The sequence below is a fragment of the Dendronephthya gigantea genome, unplaced genomic scaffold, assembly GCF_004324835.1.
Source record: "Dendronephthya gigantea isolate DGI-Jeju-01 unplaced genomic scaffold, DenGig_1.0 000007F, whole genome shotgun sequence".
NCBI lineage: Eukaryota > Metazoa > Cnidaria > Anthozoa > Malacalcyonacea > Nephtheidae > Dendronephthya > Dendronephthya gigantea.
In genome coordinates, this window is record NW_021163017.1 from 2,249,799 (window position 1) to 2,273,643 (window position 23,845).

Consider the following 23,845-nt stretch of genomic DNA (forward strand, 5'->3'; position numbering starts at 1 on the left):
AAGCATATTAAGAAACTATTCATTTTTTATATTACATACAAATTATTCAATAATTATTATTAAATAAAATTATTTACTAATTATTTAGTTACAAATTTATTATGGCGTGAAGTTTTCGTTACGATTTGCCTTCTTGAATGCGGCCACGGGGGCAGTGAGGACAGATACCCCCTTTGCTGCCTCTTTGCTGCCTCTTTGGTGCCTTACGTAGTAGCATTATATTATGCATTCACAACTTAATCTTAATTTATCGCACTAAACCTAACTGATAACAACATTGAGAAGATGTTTTCCTGTAGATCGGCAAATCAGTGCATTCTTATAAGCTTTCATGAGCATCCTTCCTCTCCCTGTTGTCGCTAAGTTAGGTGAGTGGACCCTTTCCGGCCCCACTAAACAATTTCCGGCGCCCCTGTCTTGAATATTGCTCATAAATACTTCTATTACTGAAGCTATCGCTTCGAATTTCTTTGTTATACTTCAACATATTTATACAACATTATTTACAGGATACTCTGAAGGTTGGAAAAACATGCTGCAGCACATTTTCCATTGCGACAGTTTGAAGAGGCCTCCGCTATTTAATATTACACGAGGCCTATAATATCTATCACAATTCGGTTTCAACATTAGTCTGCTTACAATGTCACAACTTCTTATAAACCACAAGTAAAAGGATTAAACCAATCAGCTGCATTCCTCCGATAATATAACCCATATATATCTTATTCGTGTACAAACTGCTGCCAAATATAGGGCCAGTCAGACCTGCCATGCGATTCAGCGAGGTCAATATAGCGTGAACCAAGCATTGATTCTCGGGGCTGGTGTGTTTTGAGATCAACGAACGCCCCACGACCACGGTTATTGCAATGCCTATCCCGCCGAGGAATATTGTTATGAGAAAACTATAGTAACATAGCATACTTTCAGGTTCAGAGTATGTCAAAACTACCAGACTGACTGAAGCCAAAGTCCCGCCAAAGACGGCCCAAATCAGTATCACCTTATCTGGCACGTATGGGGCTACTATCCATATTACTATGAGGACTAACATTATTTCCACACCCCATGCGGTGTAGACAATGCTTGTCTTCGTTTCGTCCCACTTCAGCATAAGTTCAGCAAACAGGGGAGTGATGCCCTGCAGACAGGTGTGGGTGACGTACATGAAAAAGAATAAATAGACGAGCACGTTGACTTCAAATTTTGTGAACATATCCAACATGGCCGTCTTGAACGTTCCTTGTATTTCAGGTTCATCTTCGTCCAGGCCTTTTACAACAGCGTCTGTCTTGGCCTCATCCGTGTTCTGGTTGTCTTCGGCCAAATCTGTGTTTGATTTCACATCACCGTTCTCTTTTTCTGCTTGATTAAGGTCGCCTATCTCTTCGCTCTTGCTAGCTGAGCTATCTTCCTTTGGTTCTTCAGGGGTCGTACCTTCAGTATTTTTTGTCTCACCCAGTGAATCTTCGCCTCCTTTTTTCTCCCCAGGATCTTCAACCCCACCACCTTCTGGAATCTCGACACCCTCATTCTCACATCCTTCTTTTCCGTCCTCCCCTCCTGGATGTTTCGTCCCGTCGTCTTGGGTGTGCTTCGCTGCTTTGCCTTCCACATCTACTTCCTCTTCGTCCCAGTCCAAACGACCGGTCTTTTGAAACTGGCGCAGCTTACCTTCTCGCTGAAGCTCAGCGGAAAGGTCAAATACAGTACCCAGCATGACTATTGTCACGGCAATCCACACGATTCCCATGAAAAAGCCAGACGAAGTTCGAAAATCAATGTGCCACTGGCCAATGTAGAAATCAAACTCTTTCAAAAATAGATTGAGTGCAGGACCAACGGCAGTTCCAAGAAGGTTTGCGCCTTTGAGAATGGCAAAGTATCGGGTGCGCTGTTCCTCGGTCGTGATTCGGGCTATTTCGCCCCACATCGCAGAAATATAACCCTCGCCGAAGCCCGAGATCATCCGGCCAATCAGCGGAAAGGAAATGTGGAAGTGGAATGCGTATATCAGATTTCCCGAGATCTCCGCAATGTTCCAGAGGAATCCCATGAACCGAATTTGACCAGTGCTGTCCGCCAAATGGCCAACCAGTAGAGTTGATACAATGCCGACCATGTTATAAGCAGAGAGGACCAAGCCTAGATACCAGTAATCTGCATTGAATATTTTCAAGTACAGCCACACGGAGGGGAATATTACTGCAAATTCAACACCCATCATCACCATTCTCAATGAGAAGGCGAAGAAAGTCCATCTTAACTTCCGTTCAAAAGTAGAGGCCTTCATTTTTTTCTGCGTTGATGATAGTAACGATAACGAACTTGTTTTGTCATAAACCTCTTCGTTTGCTCATAAACCTCCTGGATTATCTGGCGGTAAATAAACGAATATAGGTTTTCGTTAATAATGAATTGTTTGATAATCATAAAAAGCTTTATTGTTATCTGATTCTCTATATTGTTTGAAACTAGACATAAACAGTACTCAAATCAACATAGATTAGAATACTTCTGTCAAACGGAATCATTCGTCCCAGTGGTTATAGCATAGCAAGACTGACTTTATTTTAGGAAATAGCATTGAAAATTTTTTTCAGGATGGATGGCCAGGTAACCAGTTTACCGTCGGTTAATTGAAGTGTATATTTTTGATTAATTTTATTTAGCCAAAATATCAAAATGTTGCAAATGTTGAAAAACAATTGTACGGTTGTCTTTACCAATTATATAGACATTAAAACAATTGGTATATTCATTTATAACTGTAGCGAACAATCAATATAATACAATCTGTTTTATTACGATTTTGTGGCACTTCACTCCGTGTAGGTAAATTGCAAAGGTTTTTAAAGAGTCTTAATTTCGAGTGGAATCATACACAACTCAATTCAAGCCAGAAACAGTTGAGAAAAATTAGTCAACTATCGCTCCTCCGGCAGGAATCGAACCTACGCTTATGCGATGCCGGTGCAGTGCTCAGTGGCAAGAGCATTAACTCCGTCTGTTCTCCATCCAATTGTTTAGATAATTTTGTAAACGACTTATTTCCAAAGAATTAAAAGACAAACTCTCGTAAAAATCTGTCCATAATTCGCCCTTAAGTAATTTAAATCAATACGGGCATGTATTTGAAATCCTATCCTAGTCATAATTTATCTGTCCCATACCGTTATATTGGCATAACATTAGACATACCTAACTTTTGTGCTATTTTCTGTTTAATATTGAGAGAACAAAAAAGATTATTAAAGAATAAAAAAAATACCTTTTAGTCGTGAAAAAGTTACCTTTGCCCGCCAAGTCGAAATTCTGATGGAATGGGACTCATATCGAAGTGAGCCATCAAGTGTAAAAAAGGTAAGATGTCCGTCGCTTTTATATTTTAATTTATATTTAAACGTATAATCCTGAACATACACTTGTCGCCTGTTAAACTTGTCAATTAAACCAATTAAAGCCCAGACACTTTGCTTTTTAGTTCACAAGCTTTCATTAAACGTTTTTGACAAGTTATATATTGTGTAAACTCTATTTGTATTGCTCGATTGAGCTACCTGTTCGTCACCTGTCTCTATTAAGTACAAGTCAGTGGCGAATTTGCTCGTGCGTGCAAAACAAAACAAAACAAAATCAAAACAGAATTATTGCTGATATTCACGCATGTCAATCTCGACGATCCTATTTAGATGAAATATGATTGCAGTGGAGAACGGAAAACGAAGCAAAATCGATTCCACTTTTGAAATATGTAAATTTGAAAACATTTACTTTTACCATTTGAAGGATGTTTTCGTATGCATACATTTCGAAGACTCTTCACTAATTTACATCGCCCAACAGTAGAATTGACTTGCAAGTTGCAAGAAAAATTGCATCGTGTAACGGCTATTTTTGGGAATCGGGGAATTGGGAACGGAGGAATCATGCATTTTCCGAGTCCCGTTCTCCCGTTTCAAGGTTTCTTACCTCATATAACACGTACTTCTTTAATAATATTCGGTACTGTGGCAGCTTCAACAAGGTTGTTTAATTTATTTTCCTGTTTTCTGTTTTCGTTTTGATTCGTTTGATATTCAAAATTTGCTATGGATGGGGAGATTACAATAATCAAATTTGATTAAAGTTTTGTCAAAAATTCCAGGTATATACCACATAACAGTTCAAAAAAAAACGTTCAAAACAAAAAAATATATACTTGGCAGCACCAATGACAAGTTGCTCGAGCGAATACCTTTGTCACACAATTATCAGTATCTATATAACTAGGGGCCAGAAATTTTATAATGGTCTTTCGATTTTTACGTTGAGGTGTAAGTTGACTGTAAGTAACGTTAACTCAGTCCATTTGGATTGTTTTTGTCTTCTCGCCTCTTGTCAGGTCAATACTTGGACTTGTGAAAAACATCACACTCACTCCGCAAGACAAAACAAAGATGTCATATATATAATCTCCCACTTTCGGATCGGCTACGCAATCAAGTCTAATTTAAAATAAGGTTCGTTTGCTTCGAGTCATGAAATTTCTGATTAATTTAATCTATGTTCATATCTTAAAATCAGTAAGCATGCACATTACTACATCCTTATAGACTGCACAGCATCTTATACTAACTGCAAGTTTTTCACCAACGGATTATTATCACGCTCAAGACCAACTAATTATTTACAACTTTCAATCGTCGAAATGCTACGATTACCAACACTAAACCTATAAACTGCACGGCTGCAATCAGGCAACCCATCACAGTCTTATGTGTGTACAAACTGCTGCCGAATAATGGCCCCGTAAGACCAGCCATTCGGTTGAACGACGTAAGAATGGCGTGCACGAGCCCCTGATTCTCCGGCAGCGTGTGCTTGGACACTAGTGATCGTCCGACAACCACTGTTATTGAGATACCCACTCCGCCGAGGAAAATCGTAACGAGAAAACTGTAGTAACAAAGTTTACTCAGGGGATTCGAGTAAGACAAGATAATAAGGCTAACGGACGCGAGAGCACCGCAAATTACCGCTGACAATAAGATAACGCGGTCGTCGATTTTTGGCGCCACCAACCATACCACCAATAGGACGACAATGATTTCCAATCCCCAGACCGTGTACACAAGGCTGATTGTCGTCTCGTCCCAATGCAACATGTGATCAGCCACTAACGGAGTTATTCCCTGCAAGCATGTGTGGGTGACATACATGAAGAACAACAAATAAACAAGCACATTTACTTCGAACTTTGTAAACATGTCGTTCATCGCAGACCTAAATGTTGCGGGCTCATGAGGTTGTCCTAGCATGGCAGGCTCGACCGATTTTTCTTGTAAACTTGTTTTTTCTGATTTGTCAACTTCGGTGGCCTCTTCGGCGACGATGGTTTTTGCTTCCTCTTTACCAGGTTCTTGAGGGGTGATTGCCCCAGACAGAAGTGAACCAACTCCGTCTGGGATATCGTCCGAATTTTCCTGCAGGAGTAATTCGTACCTTGGAACAGAAATACATTCAGATGAGCGTCTGTGATTGTTTGTTGCATGCTAGCTTTGTCTGCTGGAAGTCTATTTTCTTGAAGACGAAGAAATTGGGGGCATGCAGTCAATGAAACACGTTAGGACAAACCTCAACAATTAGCTTGTAAAGTTTGTTTGGAACGGATAAGTAAAATGAATTGTATAAAGAATGGAAAAGTTAAATAAATGATAAAAATAGAAAAGAAAGATAATGTATGAGACAAGATGGATAAATGAATGATGAAGAATGAATCGGTGAAATTAATGATGAAAAATGGATAAATGAAATAAGTGATAAGCCGGAATCGATAAGTGAAATTCGACTGCAATAGAGCTGGTGTATTAACAATAGGGGGGGGGGGGTTGTACGAAGGCTGGCTAGACAAATTTTTAAAAAGGACTTAAACTGGCTAATTTCGGAACTTCGTCCGGCATGCGTAGAGCATTCAGGAAAATTGAAACAGCGTAAACGAAAGCGAAATTAAAAATTGAAATCGGAAATGCGTGAATGAAAGACACATTATAAAGTAATTACCCAGGTTTAGCTTTAATCTCGGAGGAAAGATCGTAGACAAGCACAAGCATCATCAGTGTGAGCACGATCCATACCGCGCCCATAAAGAACCCAGGGGAGGTCCTAAAATCAATGTGCCAACTTCCGATATAGAAGTCAAATTTCTTCAGAAATAAGTTCAATGCAGGTCCGATGGCCGCACCTAAAAGGTTGCTGCCTTTGAGGATCGCGAAGTATCTAGTTCTCTGTTCCTTGGTCGTAACCCTTGCCAATTCTCCCCACATAGCGGAGATGTAACCCTCCCCGAACCCGGCAATCATCCGACCGAAGAGTGGGAGGGTTACGTGAAAGTGCAAGGCGTATACGAAATTCCCTGCGATCTCAGCCAAATTCCAAATAAACCCTGTCAGACGAATCTTTCTCGTCGCATCAGCGAGTCGGCCAACCAAGACCGTCGAAACTATTCCCACCATGTTATATGCGGACAATACCAGGCCAAGGTACCAGTAGTCGACGTGGAATGTTTGCAGATACAACCACACAGAGGGAAATATAACGGCAAATTCAACGCCCATGAAGAACATGCGCAGTGAAAACGCAAACAGGGTCAAGGAACGTTTTCGCACAAAACTAAGACTGCTGGTCATTTTTGCGTCTCGATTCTTGTAAGATACACCGTAATCGTTCACGTGGTCTGAAGGCATAAAGTGCACGAAGAAGCAGATATCTAAATAAAAAAATGGCAAAGTTGCAGTCAGTAACATAATCACGAATGGAGGCTGCCTACCGCCTTATGTATTCGTTACCTTTGGCGAATTTTTAAATTTTTCTTCAAATAGTGAGCAAGTCGGAACATATAGATATAGATTTCTGGTTAGAATCGGGGTTAATACAGAGCCCCATGCACACATCGCAAAATTTTTGAAGTAAAAGTCGCTATCGTCGTAGCTATAGTCGTTAGCCATGGACCTTCTTCATAATGACGTCAAGCGCGGAAAGACTGATCTTACACGAAGTTTAATTGGCTCGATAATTTTGCGGAACCAATCAAATTTCATGTAACATCAGACTTTGACATCAGACTTCCGCGTTTGACGTCATTATAAGAAAGGTCTATTAATTATGACTATTCATATGTATAGCGAATGCGTTGTCCAGACCTGATCCCATAATGATATATAATATATATATTATAAAAAGTGGATAATGTCAACGCCAACATGACTATTCCGTTTTGTTTTTGGCGGCTTACAAAAGCCAGACGTGAGACATCGAGCCACTGCCATCAACAATAAATCTTACAATTATAAACTCAAGGCGATCGAAACATAATGAAATCACGATTTGTTTCAGTTTAGTAACGTTTATTTCAACAATTTTGTGAAGAAATCAGTTCAAGATTTAGCAAGGGTTTAAAAGGGGTTAATCAGACATGCAACTTTTATCATATTAGCTGAATACGACTGAGACATGCAGTATCGATTGTTTGTAAATTCTCGTTCGAAATGTTTTTAACGAAAGAAAATTTATCAAAACTGGTCTTAAATTCGCGTTTTATACATTTATGCTTGTTGATTTTGATGCCGGAGCAACTTCGGTAGGAAGTCGGGATATGTTTGTGTTGATTATGTGTCTGGGAAGTCGATCATATATATTGCGTAGCAATAACACTATTAGCACTGACAATAACAACATTAGCCGCGGCTATACATGCACACAGTCACACAGATTAGATTGTTTGAAAATATGTTGAAGTTTCAATTTTTTTCTCGTGTAGTTTACAGCTAGACTGAATGTTAATAGATACATGTATGTGATTTAGAACAGAGGATGACATTGCACGAATCATTAATCACTTAATTCGTTGTAGGGGAAACTACCATACAGTCATACACGCACGCATTCAACGACAAACGAAAAAACAAAAATGTAAATTCTCTGATGCCATTTTGCCCGAGAAGGCGAGAACCTAAACGCGGCCGAATGCATGAATGCATATGATAAAATCAATATGATTTGCCGATCATGTATATCAGTAAAAAATCTATGAAATGAACAAATTGATATTTATATATTAATCTGGCTCACGTATATTAGGGTTCTTGATATAGGATATAGGGCTGAACGTATAGTTTAGCATTTTTTTTGTATCTTTCATAAATATGAATAAATTCATCTATCTTTTACGCTTATCATCCATGAACGTAGATAACTTGCGAATGCATGGTAAATGTTACCTGGACACCCAAGCTATAGGATCGCGGAATTGCATGCGTGTTGCCGTGTTCAGTTGTATCAGTTATGTGCTCATGCATAGGCTGACCGCGCGAGGTGTTCAAGTGTATTTTAACTTCATAGTCTATATAGCATCAAATATGCCAAGCAAAATAGTTCTGATCACACTCTTGGCCCAGCTTTGCAGGGACCGCAGAGCTTGTTTAAAAGTGGAGGGGCTCGGGTTGCCTGAGAACATACCCTATATGTAGGATGTATAGCTATACTGTTAGATGGAAATGGTAACTTTTCACGTTTGTCTATGAGGAAAGTGGAAGTCTTGGGCCCCCCTGCTCCGCGGTCCCTGCTTTGTAAGTACGACTGCAGTTTAAGTGTTATCACGTATTTTGAACGACGACGAAATATATGATATATAAGAAGACACTCTTATATTAAGCTGGGTTGTTATATGTTCAGTTCCGCATAAGTTTTCAAGACGTTCGCAAATCGTACGTACACAACACACGGAAAGTGGACAAAACTATATATCACTGATATCAGATTAAGTAATAAAAATGGAATAGAGCAAAGACAGTAAAGATTTTTGTGCCCTGTAACATTTACTTCCTAATTCGTCAGCGATTTGCTCTCCTACATCCTTGTGAGAAATGGTTCAACCTACAGCCTAAATTAGCCTTTGTAACAAAAAAACGATTCGAATGTTGTTAAATTCTTAGTATTCCAAGCAAAGCATCAGTAGGAAAGAGCGAGTGGCTGTAAATTTAACTAAATGCAACAGTCGTAGTTTATTATTAAATAAAGACTGTCTTTGTAAACTGCTATCTTAAAGACGCATTAACATTCCCAAGACCAAGTTCTGCGATGCGTTCAAAATACCAAAATATAGACTATAATGTATCATTACAAATAAAGTCAGCCTTACCTCCGCGTAAATATATATAAGATATCAACTTGATAATGAAATGATAACAATGTCCACCACAGTCGACTGAAATTATATATAATTGTTTATCCTTACCACAAACGCGACTGATTCTAAATCGCAGAATGTCATTATACACGAATTAACTTGTTATGAATATATGCTTCCTTATTATACGCTTTTTAGCTCGTTCAATCGTGTCACGGTGGGATATTTAGAGACCATTGTTAGCATTGTACATTGAAGACATACGAGTGACTCACCTGTGCGATTTTGCGACTTTTTTGAGACTGTTTTCGTCGTTTCGAAACCCTTATATTTCCGCTACTGAGGATATGCAATATCGACTAGCAAAATGATATCATGGGTAATCAATATTCTGACTTCTTACATAACAAGTGTCTTTATACGTCTTTGTATAAGCCAGATTCAACAATATAAATAGTATATTAATAGCGAATTTGTCGGGAGCACGAGTTTCTATGGAGACCAGCACTCAGTTTTCTACCTTTTTTATCCTCTCCAAAAATTCAAACTCGAAAAAAGATTTGACATAACAGAACTACGATAACTTCAGCGAACTATGCGTGATTCATGCCTGGCTAATTTGTGTTTACATTTTGCGAAGTTGTTATATTGTTATTATTATTGTACACGAATTAAAAATTCAAATGAGGCAGATTTGATAGTTTTGAATACTAGTGGTCGCCCATGGTTGCCGCATGTGTGAGACGGGGACGCATGCGATTGGCCAAAACAATGCGTATGTCACCTTCTCGTCATTGGACATACACGCGTAAAATATCATACTTGTAGCAAGTCTGTTCACAAGCTTGCAACAAGATTTGTTCGCACTGCTTGTACAACTTATAACAAGTTGCAGCAAACTTGTTGGATCAAAAGACTTGCTACAAGGCTGTTCCAACAAGTCTGGTACAAACATGATGTTACAATATTGCTACAATCTTGTGCTGTCAAGTTCGTAGCAATGTTGTTGTATCATATTATCTGTATAAGACTTGTCAGAACAATCTCGTAACAAGTCTGATAGCACCATCGGACTTGCTACAAGTTGTTAACAACTTGTCCCAAACTTGTTACAACAAATTGGAGCAAGCAGTGCGAACAACTCTGCCTTGTAACAACTCTGCTGCAGACCAGTTACAACTTGTGCGTTTTTACGCGTGTATGCATGTAAACACATTTATACAGAATCCTCTTGCTTATTGTAACCATACTAAAATGAATCTATAGCTTCGTTTACACTACGCGCTTTGACCTTGCCTGGACCAGGCCTAGGCCTAGATGTGAACGTTGTTTATTCGCAAAATCCAGGCCAACAGCGGAAGGTGGCCTGGACCAGGCCTGGACCTGACCTGCGGGGCAAGATTTTGATAAATTTTGAACTTAATAGTATGATTTGTATAGGATACATATAGTATTACTACTTTTTAGCGTGTTATCCTAGGAAGACAATGTTAACGTTGCACATATTACCTGGTCCAGGCCAGGTCTAGGCCTGGGGCCAGTTGTATGAAAGCCGGATAGCACTATCCACCGGATAGTGGTTTTTTGAATCCCCTCAAAATCGCCCGTTGTTTGGTATAACTTCGATTAAATCTTAGTATTCCTAAATTAAGGATCCTCTTTAACGATTGTTGGTTCCAAAGCTGAAATTTTATTGCTCCTCAAGCATCTTTAGAACGGTTGAAAAAATCACTATCCGGTGGATAGCGCTATCCAGCTTTGATACAACCGACCCCTGAAGTGTAAACGCGGCTTATGTTACTTTGCAGAAACAGTGAAAGTATTTGTAGTCACAAATATCACGTACATTAATTGAAAATTTGTTTGAAGTTACGTATTTATTATGTTATAGCTATTATGAAGTGGGGTATTTTTCTAATTTTATATACCCTCATGCCATAATTTGCAGTTGAAAACGTATTTTCAATAACGTATTAAAATTACTGCAAATGCATAGTTGCTTGTAACTTTATTCTTATTATAAATATCAAGCCCAACATAATGCTTTAAACACTTTGAAGGTATAAACATTTATAATAGTGCCAAGGTCAAGACATTTGTATTATACTGCACTGGCCCAATATTGTCTTTGTAACTTAATTCCTTGTATCATAAAAAAATATAACACTCGTCTATATATTCAAATTTTATTTGCCCTACTTTTTCCTTCTGTGAACACGTGACTATATAATAACGAGAGTCCTCTTATTCTATGACGTCATTGAAGTGCCGCCGAATTCTTCGACTTCCGTGTTGTCGCAGCTTTGATATTCGAAGCTTCTGGCGTCTCCAGCGCAGCTACCTCCGTTTAGGATATAGCGATATACCGAGTCAGTTTTCGTCGAAAATACGAATGCCAATAAATGACGACTGACCTCGATAGATGATTGCTTGGTGTTCCTGTATCATATGTTTCATGATAAGACCAGAATTCTTTAATGGATACATAAATTAAAATGAGTTGGTACGTATTACGTATATTAGTTTTACTGGTCTTCATCTGCGTAATTGTCGTGGACAATTCATTTTCACAGATTTAAAGACATTGACTACAGTACCTGAAAGATTGTATAATTTACAAATGTTGTGTGATCCACTTAGTATTTTATAGTAAACACTCAATGTATATAAATTATTGTAGCATTATTCATCTTTACTTAACTAATTTAATATATGTAAGTATAATTTTCTGGTATTCCCATTTCTTCATTGGAATATCAATAGATTGGAATGCCAATTAAAGTATCATAAAAAAGGTAGTTCTATATGGCATTGACTGTTAAGAGTTGGCTTGGTCAAGTATTCTATAATTCCTCCAGGAAAAGAAATACAATTGTGCATTGCTGAACTGAATTTGTATTTCATATTGTTTTGCAATGGATTAAATTACAGACCAACTCTAGTCTCTAGCAATTAAATGTCACTGCAATTGAGTTTATCTGTCATGTTTTTATTTTCTTTTGAAGGGCTACAGATTTTTATTGCATTTTTTCCAGTTGTTTGTGTTTGATACTTGCAATGAATTGTGGTATAATGTACTTCTATCTTTTTTCTTACTGTCAATTGTAGATCATTTATGGCTAGTGCTTGTAGTAGTACGTCCATATCAAACGAGGAAAGAAGTTGGGTTGTCATTGGTATATGTTTGACCAAAGTTCTTACTCCTGCATTGAGAAATGTCCTTGCAGCTGAAGTATCAAAATGGCATAATGTTTTATGTCAACCACCAACTGAAATCAACAAGCAAGTGTATGGTAGACATAAATTACAGTTACACCCATCAAGAATGGACCTCAAGTATAAAAATATTAACAACAATAATGTTCATAAATCACCACGATTATTTGATTATGCAGTTAAAGACCCATTGTCTTTAGCAAAATTGTTTGTTCCTCCATTTATGTCTAAGTTTACAGGCTTTGACCAAACAATGGATATTTCTGCAATCTTATCGGTGATTTCTGAAGCTGCTCCATTCACAGCAGCTGCTGCTCATGCAAAGACAGTCCGGTCTGACATCAGAAACGAGTGGGCACATTGCAACTTTGCAAACTGGACTGAGGCAAAGTTTAATGCTGCTTTTATTTGTATGGAAAGTTTGCTGAAGAATGTGAATCTTTCACCTGAAGAGGAACAGAAATTGTGTAAGGAACTCAATGGTTGGAAAGATAAAGGTGAGAAATTTGTAGCAAAGTTGCTTGAAATATTAATTTAACAAGAATGGATTTTCAGATTTTGCTCTGTTGGGTACCAGAAATTCGGGGGGGGGTGGGGTGTGTGAATCCTCCCCAGAAATAAAAAAAAATGAAACAAATTTTGACATTTAGAGATAGTTAACCTGTATTTTTGACTTATATATTAATATAATCTTAGCTAGCTTCTTATCTTTCTAAAATTCTTATCGCCAATTTTATCGCATTGCAGTTTTTAAACGAGCTTGTCTGTGACTATTGGCTTTTGCTTCATTGTTTTTTATTAGCTAGAGGGTGGAACCGGCACCAACACCGCCCCCCCCCCTTAGAAATTTCATTATAATGGGGTAAAGAATCTGTTTACTTTATGCGAAAACAATAAAAGTAAAGCCCCGGTCAAACGAATGAGAGTTGATGAGGATTAAAAAGCGAGAGTTTGCACGAGAGTTTTCCGGGATGGTCAAACGAGAATGAGAGTTGATGAGAGATGAGAAGCGAGAGTTGACCAGATGTTACCGCGCGCGAGTCACGCAGGGATTATTTTATACTATTTTGTATTAATGTTGTACTTTTTTCCTGAGCCTGCTGCTACAAAATGCGAACCGCTAGCTGTTTTGCAACTCTCGTCAACTCTTATGACCGATCAAACGCGCCCCAACTCTCATCAACTCGCATCAAGATTTGAACCAGTTCAAAGTCGATGAGAATTGATGAGAGTGCGCAAGAGTGCATGAGAGTTCGCGGTCAAACACGCTGGCGAGAGTTGCGACTCTCATCAAGTCTCATTCTCGTTTCATCGGGGCTTAAGATAATTGCATAGCAAACCCGTGACACTGAACGTCTACATTGATATGTATGTTTAAATCATCATGCAATGTTTCCTGTTCTAAACCATGATAAACGTACGTACTACCAACATGATGGACAGTGTTGTATACGATTTACAACCATTATTGCTTCACACAAGTATATGTATGTAGCTACATGCTTAAAGTATTTGAAAACGATCAATCCTATGCGTTCGATCACTAGCAATTTTAAAAACAAACAATATGCCTCTTCTGGCGTTAACTCCGGCGTGCTTTGCACGTGCCAGTCTTCAATATAAAGCTTAAAGCTTCGGGACATAAAAAATGTTCATACTTATTTAGATGCCTTGCGAACCTAAAATCTAAATGTTGTTCGATCGCGACAATCAGGAGCACATCGTACTTTAAAAAGTATAGAAGTTCAATTGTTCAAAAATGCAAATAAACCGCATGATACGTTCACTTTGTCTTACATTTTGGTATTCGCGCTTATATTAAATCTTCAATCCTGTGCAAACTGCGACGTGTCAACGCGCCCATACACGAGCACATCTTGTTCATTGGAATATCGAAATAGCAGCGATATTATTAAAATAGGACCAGAATCTACATGTATTAAATATATTCTTACCACAATTAAATTTAAACTTAATCGAACACCATCAAAAGAACGTTTTATTTATTCCTCTTGAAGGAATTGCCGTATCATGCGAGCGACGCATGATTTTCATCGGAAAATTAGCCAAAGATTTCGAGCTGTGCACCACAACTTTTGGGAGACAAAACCGTGACGTAGATAAATACGGTCACATACGCTCTTCAAATACGTCTAGCATATCTCGCGCCAAAACACACTTGCGACGACGAAAAAAAATAAAAAAACGACAAAAAAAAACAACAACACAAAACCTAGGCGAATTCCCGTCGCTGACGCCGGAGTAACAAGACGCCTGTTCTGGCGTTAACTTTGGCGTGCCGCGCACGTGCCCGCCTCAATAGGGAGCTTTAGCAGAGACTACGAGTACGAGATTCGTCATTCTCGCGCGTTGTTTGCTTACGCCATCAGCCAAAACGCGTAGTCGTTGGGCTTTCGAGTACGAAATTTGCCTACAAACTCGTACTCAAAAGCCCAACGACCACGAGTTTTGGCTGATGGCGTAAGCAAACAACGCGCAAGAATGACGAATCTCGTACTCGTACTCTTACTCGTAGTCACTGCTAAAGCTCGCTACTATAAAGCTTCTGAACATAAACAATACAGTTCATACTCATTTAGATGCCTTGCGAACCTAAATGTTGTTCGATCGCGAAATTTGAAGTTCAATTGTTCAAAAATATAAATAAACCGCATGATACGTTCACTTTGTCTTACAACTTTTCCTTTGGAATTCGCGCTTATATAGTTATATTAAATCTTCAATCCTTTGCAAACTGCGACGTATCAACGCGCCCATACACGACCACATCTTGTTAACGGCGAAGTAGCAGCGATATTATTAAAATAGGACCAGAATCTACATGTATTAACTGATATTCTTACCCCAATTCAATCTAAACTTAATCGAACAGCATCAAAAGAACGGTTTATTTGTTCTTCTTGGAGGAATTGCCGTATCATGCGAGCGAAATCAAATCGCGCATCGGAAAATTAGCCTAAGCTGCATGTGCACCACAACTCTTGGGGGACAAAACTGTGACGTAGATAAGTAAGGGTCACATACACTTTTCAAATACTAGTATATTCCGCGCCAAAACACACTCGCGACGACGAAAAATAATAAAAATAAACAAAACAAAACTTAGGTGAATTTGCACCTCCGTCGCTAAAATAAAAAACAGCGAATCAAAGCACAAATCCAAGTTTGAAGTTTATGCATGTAAAAGGAGAAAACTGTCAACAGCTTACAAAATTGATAAAAATTTTAATTTTTATTACTTTTTGCAGGGTTTCAGTTATGTTTTGGTCAACCTGTCAATATTGAAATTTTGACCTTCCTACGGGAAAAAGTTGACGAGCTTTACGAGTTCGTGGAGACATCGATGCTACAAAAGAAAGAGGTGAAATTATTATGTACTATAAATTTAAGTGGCAATTTGCGGTAAATATTCTTGCATGACGCTTGAGTAATTTTTTCCATTTCAGATAACTGTACTTCTTTCACATATCAGTAAGATAAAGTTAAGCATGGAGAAAGAAATTAAAGATTTACGCACAAGTGTCGAAAAGTGTAAGATTCAAGGAACCAAAAATTCTTTAAGAATAGAAAGAAATTCGAAAGAAATACAACTTCTTGAACAGAAATTTTCCACTGAATTGTCGAGATGTCATATTGCGGAAGAGAAAAGGAATACATATGCTTTCACTGCACCTCCACGGAACAGTTACTTTGCTGGTCGATCTGAAGAAATCCAGGAGCTTAAACGTATTTTGAATGTCGAAGAAACCTTTGATGAAAAGAAAGTTCAGGTGGCAGCAGTGTGTGGAATGGGTGGGATTGGTAAAACAAGCTTAGTTGCCGAATATGCTCATCAGATGAAGGATTTCTACAAGGGAGGGGTTTATTGGCTCTCTGCTGAAGACGATACGTTTTTGGACAAGTCAATAAATGATATCGCGATTAAGGTTGATGCATTTCTGGGGTCATTTGATTTAAATTTGTCCAATATTTTGAGGAAAATTCGTGGTTCAGATCACCCGATCCTCGTTGTTCTCGACTGCCTGGATGAACTTAATCTTTCCCCCAATACGATCAAGTTACTTTCCCTTGTTTCACAAGAGAACATGTTTGGGCATTTTGTTGTGCTAACTAGACGAAATCCTAACCGTCTTGTTAATGAAATTTCAATTTTTCAAGAAGATTCTTGTTTCCTGCTGACATGTTTCCACCTTAATGAAGCTAAGCAATTTCTTCTGTCACGAATTGGCGTGACCAACCACCAAAAGGATGAAATTGTTGCAGAAAGTCTTTGCAACGAGTTGGGGAGATTGCCTCTTGCTTTGGAACAAGCTGGAGCTTATATTAATATGCTTGACTGTAGTTTGTCCTCGTATCTTGAGCAATATAAATCGGAACGTTTGCAACTGTTGAATCAGAAAGAAGCACTTCCTGCGTCACCAGGCAAGGAGTCACTGGAACGTCTTGCTGTTCAAACCACGTGGCTTATCAATATGGAATATATCAAGAAGAGCCCAAATGGCCGTGCTGCTGTTCGATTTATGAATGCTTGTTCATTTTATAATGTAAACGAGATTGAAGAATGTCTGGTCAACGTGGGGCTTCCCAAAATTGAAGACGCCGCGTATTGCAAATTCGCATCTACGCCATTGGGTAGTCGACAGATTCTAAAGCTTTTGACTGATTTTTCTCTTTTTACGTTTGTCGAAACCCATTCCGTCAGCTCCCATCGATTGGTTATGGAATTAGTCAGAGAAGTTCTTAATCCATGGAAAGCAGAGAGTTTTATTGATGCTGTGCGAATGCTCTCTTATGCACTTTCTAAACATCCTTCACCCAGTGATCTTAATGGTTTAGATAAGCAAAGTGGCGTGGAACAATCCAGTTCTTTCTTTGATGTACCCAAAACCCCCTTTCACTTGAATACGTGGTCTAAACTTTGTGTACATGGTCATCGACTTTGCCGAATCATGTTTGATTGGTTGAAAACCCAGGATTCCGCTTCTCTTAATCAAGCGTGGTTTCTTGCCACTGCGAAGCTTGTTTACGAATGCGCTGTACATTTGAGTGCAAACGGAAAACAAGAAGAAGCCAAACGCACTTTGAACTTTGCTTATCGAATATTGGACTGGCTTCCTCAAGATGAGTATGAAACGACGATAGCGAATTTATTGAGTAACTTGTTGTTTCCACTTATCATCCCCTTACGAAAGTCATTTCAGATCTTGCTTGCACGATGTTGCATTTCTCCTTTAGCTTCTCTTAAGCCCTTGATTAGTGCTAAAGCTAATGACCATGATTTAGATGATTTAAAAGAAAAAATTGAAAAATTAAGATTGGATGGCAACGAAAGCTTTAAGAAAGGTCTCTACACTGAAGCATTAGACGCCTATACTTCCGCAATAAACATGGCTAAAGATTCTGATCATGCATTAAATCCTTTGTTGCTTACTAACCGCGCAACTGCGTACATTAAATTGAAGCGATACGAAGATGCTCTGAAGGACGCGAATAGTTACATTACGCGTTGCCCGGATTGCTGGAAGGGCTATGCAAGAAAAGCTCTGGCCCTTGATGGCTTGAATGAGAACGTTAGTGCTGAAATAGCTGCTGCTTTGGCTTTCTACTACGGTAGGACTATCTTCTCACATTTCAAACCTTTCGAACACCACTTCTCGAATTTGAAAAAACGTATTTTTATATGCGATAGTGCGGATGAATTCTATTTCATTGCTTCATCATCAACAGTGAACGAGCAATTGGATTTGCTAAAGATTATCGTTCTAGGCAAACCAAATTACTGTATTTCTCGATCTGAATATATGGTACTAGACAGCTGCATCCTTGTTGGCACTAAAAGTAACCGTTCAGTAACTTTAAAGTTGGGAAGCGAAGCTGTCATTCGGTTGCAGAAAAAGTGCATGATTACGAATCTTTCTTTCTATTTGGAAAAGGGTCAACTACTGGCAATCCACGATTCGTACGTAAAGGTTCATAACTGCAACTTTACCAGCGGGGATGAAATCGAGGCTGCGGTTTCACATTTTGGGGAATTTAACGCAGAACAGTGCAATTTTATAAACAGCAAAGCTGGTGGCATGTTATGTGTTGGACCTGGTAATGCGGTTGTTAGTGACTGTTCATTTTGTAACAATGGAAAAGCTGGATTAGAAGTACGCAAAGGCGGAACGCTGGCGGTGAAAAATAGTCGCATGAGTAACAACGGTCTAGATGGATTAATGATAGGGCCTAAATCTTCGAAGTGTGTCACAGTTAATTGCGATATTCAACAAAATGACCGCGAGGGTATCGCTGCTTGGGAGTCAAAGGATATCATGCTTACACGCAATAGAATTTGTGACAATTATGGAAATGGAATATTCATGACAGATTCCGAAGCGGATATACGAGAGAACCACTTTTGCGATAACGGTTTGTGGGGAATTTGGTCTCAGAGTAACTCGTGGTGTAATATATCGGTGAATACAATTTCTCGCAATAAAGGCGGAGGCGTTCGAATAGGGTACCGAGCTACAGGAAAGGAATTCTCCCCATCTGTTCTTGAATGTAATAAAATTTATGATAACATTGGTCCTGGGTTAGTAGAGAAAGTAAACAAGTTTGAAGTAGGATATTCACAAAGTACAAACAAGGATTTGATGAAATCATATTTGAATTCGCCCAAGCTCCTCCAATCAGCTAAATGCAAAGAAAACGAAATACACGATAATATGGAAAGTGGTGACATAGCAAAGTTGAGTTTCTCCATCCCTTATTGCTCAAGTTGTCGTTCAGAGCGTGAATTGAAAAAATGTGGGAAATGCTTTACTTCTGCGTATTGCAACGTGTCTTGCGAAAAGGTTCATTTGTCGAAACATAATGAAATTTGCAAAGTTTTACGCGACAAGGCAAGCGTACTTATAACATCCATGAAAAGGTCTGGATACGATGGTATGGTTAAACAACACGCCAAAAGTTTGGAGGGAATTGGGCCAAAATTCAGTCCTCCTCCGCCACGCGATGGAAAAACATTTGTTGTTAAAGTACAGTTAAAATTTGGAGCTTATTTAAAGCAAGCCACTCTTCTTCTTTACGATCGCAGCCTGGAACTTTACGAACAATTTCAGTCCAAAGTAATTACTGAACTTGTACAGGAGTTTGGTGTGCAATGTGAGCAGAGGCATATGGAGAAAAAGCTCTTTTTGCACTGCGTGTTTGAAGATAACGGACATCTTCGATTGTTTATCAATGAATTTTCTGACTTTCTGAATTGGTAGTAAAAAAACTTGACACAGTTGACAATTCAACAATGCCCACAATCGCTTTCCAATGTAAGAATTTGCCTGCCTATATCAGTGTAAAGATTGAACTATTGTAAAGTTAGAGCTAGTACAGTTCGCCGATATGAATTAACATTCTAAGAAATGTAATAATTAATAAATGTATATTTATAATTCTTTAATCTTTATGTTTTATACTTGCAAGGTTATTCAAAAAGCCTCTGTTCAAATAGCAATAATGTAACAAATATAACATTTATACCGTTGTGTGTTTGCGTTTATTTGAAAACCAAACTATATATAAAGCCCAGCCTTAACGTTTTACCGCTTATCATGAACTCGCGCTACATCTAGGCTACTGAAATTATCCAGAAAACCATCACGTGAAAAAGGTGCATATTTTTGCTCGAAAACACACATGGGTCTTAGAATTTGAGAGACTTTTAAACAGTGTAGTTATCGTTGTAGTATATGCATTTACCTAAATTCATCCACATAAAGGTAATACAGATATGAGGGGGAGTTACAACATGTAAAGGACCTGGTGTTGTTGAATTCTACCTTATGCTACAAAGCTTTTCAGAAGGCGATATATACCTCATCGTAGGAATTGTCCAGTGTTTTTTTAAATCAATAATCAAAAAGTACATGCATTACCTAACTTAAGATTACATAACTTGAAATTTTTCAAACAGGATAAATCGTGATTTTTAGTGTGGTAGACCATCTTAACATGACTTGACTTTGCTACGTTATGTTATTACTACTACTGCTAACCAAAGAGAGGCTGTCAAGTCTGTGTCAATGATGCGGCTAAATTTGCTATCTTGGTTCAAAAACGGAGACGCATGCGAGTGTTTACAGGACAAGTATAAATTTGTAAATAATACAATCTTTAGCAATAGACCTTTTCGGTAATTAGCTACGTCACAACCGATTATCGTTTCAAATTTAGAACCACCTTAAATGAGTTGGATTTCAAGTTTTACTCGCACAAGCTATGCGCAAAGATGCAAAACATCCTTCTATATGCCGTGCATGAAAAATAATTTTTCATTTTGACTAATAAGTATGGAAATAAGCCATAACGAGGGAACGAGGCTCGCGGTCTTGGCCCCTCAGGCTCGTCCTCCTGTTATGGCTTATTTCCACATTTATTGGTCAAACCAAAAAATACTTTTCATGCATGTGTTGAAGAAGAATGTTTTGCATCTTTGCACGCGGTTCGTGAGGGTGAAATTTGAAATTCATTTCATTTAAGGTGGTTCTAAATTTGAAACGTGGTGATGTTAAAATGTTGTGACGTAATTACCGAAAAGGTCTATTATATAGCGTTTAGCCAAGGTTCAATTTAATTACAATAGCATGCACTAATGTCAAAAGTGGATAACTTATTTGAAGAGCATATCCTTAGCACGCAATTATTACTTACCTAACAAAGTCTATAAATGTGTTCGGTTGTTCGAACTAAGGTCATAGGCAAACTATAGAAAAATTTTGAAAACTAGAGGGTGGGGAATTAGTTTTATTAGTATCCCTCAAGATATACAATTTAGACACATTTTGATGATGAATCAATTTATTACAGGGTAAAATACTACAATCATGATTTAAATACAAAACCAGTTTGAATTAGAGGATCGTCTCTTTGAGTCATATTTTGTTCAAAATTTCCGGGTGAAAGTTTAATTTCCAGTGCCATAATTTGCGCCTCCAGCTTTCTTCACGGCCTCCACCACTTTTTCTTTGCTAATTTCAGCTTTGTCTTCTTCAAGCAGTTCTAGTGCAAAATTCTGGAAAAAAGAATCAATAAAAATCAAACTTTTGGTTATAATTAAGATTAGAAAAATAGCACCTATAACTTTCAGCAAGAAAGAGGAATCATTCCAAGGTCCATGCATATCTGTCTAATATTGCAATTGCTCATTGCAAAGATGCAATATCTCTCAATGTAAAGTGGAGTTAGTGGACCCGCCTTGGGAATTGACGTGAATGAGTAGATTTCGTGATGATAATTTCCAAAAGAACCGGATGAGAACTTAGATTTGCATAATTGCATTAGATTTGCAGCTTGCTAGGTATGACGACAATAATGCACTGATGTTGAACATTTTTTTCTCATATCTGAGTGAAATCTGAAAAATTCCAAATGTGCAATGGCCGATTGTGCAAATATGGCGATAACTACCTTTGCTACACTTTTGGAATGGTTGAAAATTCGGTGATTGCCAGATTTGCCCAGTTTTGCAAATCAATGGCAAACGGGACTCTTCGGATAGATTCCATTGGCAATGCATAGTTCATTTTGCCGCTCTTTTATGCACAATATTTCCTTACGTAAATAACTCATGCACCCGAAGGATGAACTTAGTCTTAGCGCCTTTTTCAGTACATCTTGTAGTACGATCGTATTCAGTTGTGCGTTGAAATTTTGAAGGAAAACCGAGACATAAGCGGAAATAAACTCGTACATCATGGATGTTTGGGGAAAACCCATGATCACGTGAACCGTCAATCTGGGTTTTCACTTAGCAAAGATATAAATAGTAATCCTAGGTAAATCATTTAAAACTATCGGTAAATAATACTAAATCGCATTTATACTCCTATATCAACGGAATTCATCAAAGAACATACTTAATTTTGAGTCAACAAGCAAACTTCAAACTGGCGAGTGACGGAATTGCACTACACATGTATACACTTCACACATGACTTCAGTACACATACTAGAACAATCGATGTACATACAATGCCTGTCTGACAGTGTTGCAAATTTGAGCATTTTATTTCGAGGACCTTTGCCCCATTCGTTATAGTGTCACTTGCATTTTTTGTGGCCAGTAATTTTTGTTGTGAAACGGAATATAGACTGGAATTACACAAACAGAATCAAGCGACAAAACGAAATATTTATTTAAGGTCGGAGTATATCGACATATATGGGCATGAATTTTACGGGTTGTGAATTATTTGTCTTACCGGACATGCTTCTTTGAGAAGAGCTTTGTCTGTGCTGACTTTAGCTTTATTCATGGCCGAGACGCCCTTTCCTAACCATGTAATCAAAGCGAATTTAGCCCGTTTGCTCATCTCGTCCCCAGTTTCGACACGAACGTATGCGTAAATACGGTTGTCATCTACAGAACAAAAGGGGAGAATATTGTTTACTTTCAGGAGTTGTTCAGCGTGAATTCGATTTGATAATATAACAGGGGTCAGGGGAAATCCGTACTTTCAATACACTCATGCTAGAAACAGACAATAAATGTCGGGCAAAATACCTTCACAAAAGTTTAAAAAATCATCGTAGTTTTCCCCACAATCGCCGGTGTAGACGATTTTTTTGTCTTCATATTTGAAGACGGCCCTGTTGTATAAAATAAATACAAATATTGAGCAAGATATCAAACCCCTCCCAACCTATATACACATTTCCGTTTCTGACGGCATTTCACAATTACTGGTAAATTTTAGTATTTTAAAATATCCCTATGACATTGCGTGATGCCAGACACTATCCTAGCAACAACAATTCATTTGGGACTCTTATCTGACAGTTTGGCCACGCAAGGCGGTACTTGGTAACAAAATTTTCGTCCCTAAGCCTATGTTTGCGTGAACAGGCGTCAGGCGCTAGCTTGTATCAAAACGCCGGTTAATTTTGCCACTGTTCGCGTCCCGCGAACTTGGTTTAGGACCGGTAGCATTTCCAGTTGATGTATTCATATTTTACTCACCAAACTGTGGGAGATGAGTCGTTCCTTACGTCTTCGTAAGCTTGGCGAATGGCATCCGAATCGATGTTTGCCATACTGTAAAATTAAGGTGTTTCGTTTCCCCTGACAAACGATGTAATGTGTGTTTGACAAGTCGCGGCGAGAACCAGACAGCTATTTGTGACGTCACTGATTTTCCGCAGGATGTTTGCGCCTCGGATGCTTGCGCAACCGCAAGCTAATGTTGAAAGTCCAAAATGGCCATCATCGTTATGGTAAAAAGACACAAGATTACAAATGCGCCTAAGAATATTGTTTTATACGTGTAAACAATAGCTATTTTTCTGAATTTTTTCATGCGTTGATTCAGCTTGTGATAACTATAAAAAAAGAAATTTGAGACTTTAAGCAAAGCCACAAGGATCAAGGAGGCTCTTTAAAGCTGGGATTTAATTCGTTAA

General features: G+C 38.4%; 4 protein-coding genes across 5 annotated transcripts; 1 reads left to right on the forward strand and 3 right to left on the reverse strand.

The window, feature by feature from the left end:
• Positions 1 to 70: 70 nt before the first annotated feature.
• On the reverse strand, positions 71 to 3,563 carry LOC114517099. The gene is made up of 2 exons (XM_028536745.1): positions 3,275 to 3,563; positions 71 to 2,379 (listed from the first exon to the last, which is right to left on the reverse strand). The coding sequence occupies exon 2, from the start codon at positions 2,294 to 2,296 to the stop codon at positions 647 to 649; it is 1,650 nt and encodes a 549-aa protein (XP_028392546.1). The 5' UTR covers positions 2,297 to 2,379; positions 3,275 to 3,563; the 3' UTR covers positions 71 to 646.
• Positions 3,564 to 4,212: 649 nt separating this feature from the next.
• LOC114517083 lies at positions 4,213 to 9,742 on the reverse strand. 2 transcript variants are annotated; one of them, XM_028536728.1, is made up of 4 exons: positions 9,445 to 9,742; positions 9,182 to 9,247; positions 6,046 to 6,751; positions 4,213 to 5,487 (listed from the first exon to the last, which is right to left on the reverse strand). In XM_028536728.1, the coding sequence occupies exons 3-4, from the start codon at positions 6,726 to 6,728 to the stop codon at positions 4,665 to 4,667; spliced, it is 1,506 nt and encodes a 501-aa protein (XP_028392529.1). In that variant the 5' UTR covers positions 6,729 to 6,751; positions 9,182 to 9,247; positions 9,445 to 9,742; the 3' UTR covers positions 4,213 to 4,664. The 2 variants fall into 2 exon arrangements, with proteins under 2 accessions (XP_028392529.1, XP_028392527.1); XM_028536726.1 differs by lacking the exon at positions 9,182 to 9,247.
• Positions 9,743 to 11,449: 1,707 nt separating this feature from the next.
• On the forward strand, positions 11,450 to 19,847 carry LOC114517236. The gene is made up of 4 exons (XM_028536891.1): positions 11,450 to 11,672; positions 12,278 to 12,882; positions 15,655 to 15,767; positions 15,853 to 19,847. The coding sequence occupies exons 2-4, from the start codon at positions 12,285 to 12,287 to the stop codon at positions 19,660 to 19,662; spliced, it is 4,521 nt and encodes a 1,506-aa protein (XP_028392692.1). The 5' UTR covers positions 11,450 to 11,672; positions 12,278 to 12,284; the 3' UTR covers positions 19,663 to 19,847.
• Positions 19,848 to 21,232: 1,385 nt separating this feature from the next.
• On the reverse strand, positions 21,233 to 23,559 carry LOC114517219 (coactosin-like protein). Its single transcript, XM_028536875.1, has 4 exons — positions 23,406 to 23,559; positions 22,950 to 23,035; positions 22,648 to 22,805; positions 21,233 to 21,458 (listed from the first exon to the last, which is right to left on the reverse strand). The coding sequence occupies exons 1-4, from the start codon at positions 23,477 to 23,479 to the stop codon at positions 21,351 to 21,353; spliced, it is 426 nt and encodes a 141-aa protein (XP_028392676.1). The 5' UTR covers positions 23,480 to 23,559; the 3' UTR covers positions 21,233 to 21,350.
• Between the last annotated feature and the right edge of the window lie 286 nt (positions 23,560 to 23,845).

Excerpts from the sequence above, each read along its gene's own strand:
- LOC114517099 (XM_028536745.1), bottom strand. The coding sequence starts at position 2,296 with ATGAAGGCCTCTACTTTTGAACGGAAGTTAAGATGGACTTTCTTCGCC.
- LOC114517083 (XM_028536726.1), bottom strand. The coding sequence starts at position 6,728 with ATGCCTTCAGACCACGTGAACGATTACGGTGTATCTTACAAGAATCGA. Across the intron at positions 5,488-6,045 it reads GAGATTAAAGCTAAACCTGG|GTACGAATTACTCCTGCAGG; the intron begins GTAATTACTTTA and ends TTCTGTTCCAAG.
- LOC114517236 (XM_028536891.1), top strand. The coding sequence starts at position 12,285 with ATGGCTAGTGCTTGTAGTAGTACGTCCATATCAAACGAGGAAAGAAGT. Across the intron at positions 12,883-15,654 it reads CAATGGTTGGAAAGATAAAG|GGTTTCAGTTATGTTTTGGT; the intron begins GTGAGAAATTTG and ends TACTTTTTGCAG. Across the intron at positions 15,768-15,852 it reads CGATGCTACAAAAGAAAGAG|ATAACTGTACTTCTTTCACA; the intron begins GTGAAATTATTA and ends TTTCCATTTCAG.
- LOC114517219 (XM_028536875.1), bottom strand. The coding sequence starts at position 23,479 with ATGGCAAACATCGATTCGGATGCCATTCGCCAAGCTTACGAAGACGTA. Across the intron at positions 22,806-22,949 it reads TTTTTTAAACTTTTGTGAAG|ATGACAACCGTATTTACGCA; the intron begins GTATTTTGCCCG and ends TTTGTTCTGTAG. Across the intron at positions 21,459-22,647 it reads TTCTCAAAGAAGCATGTCCG|AATTTTGCACTAGAACTGCT; the intron begins GTAAGACAAATA and ends TCTTTTTTCCAG.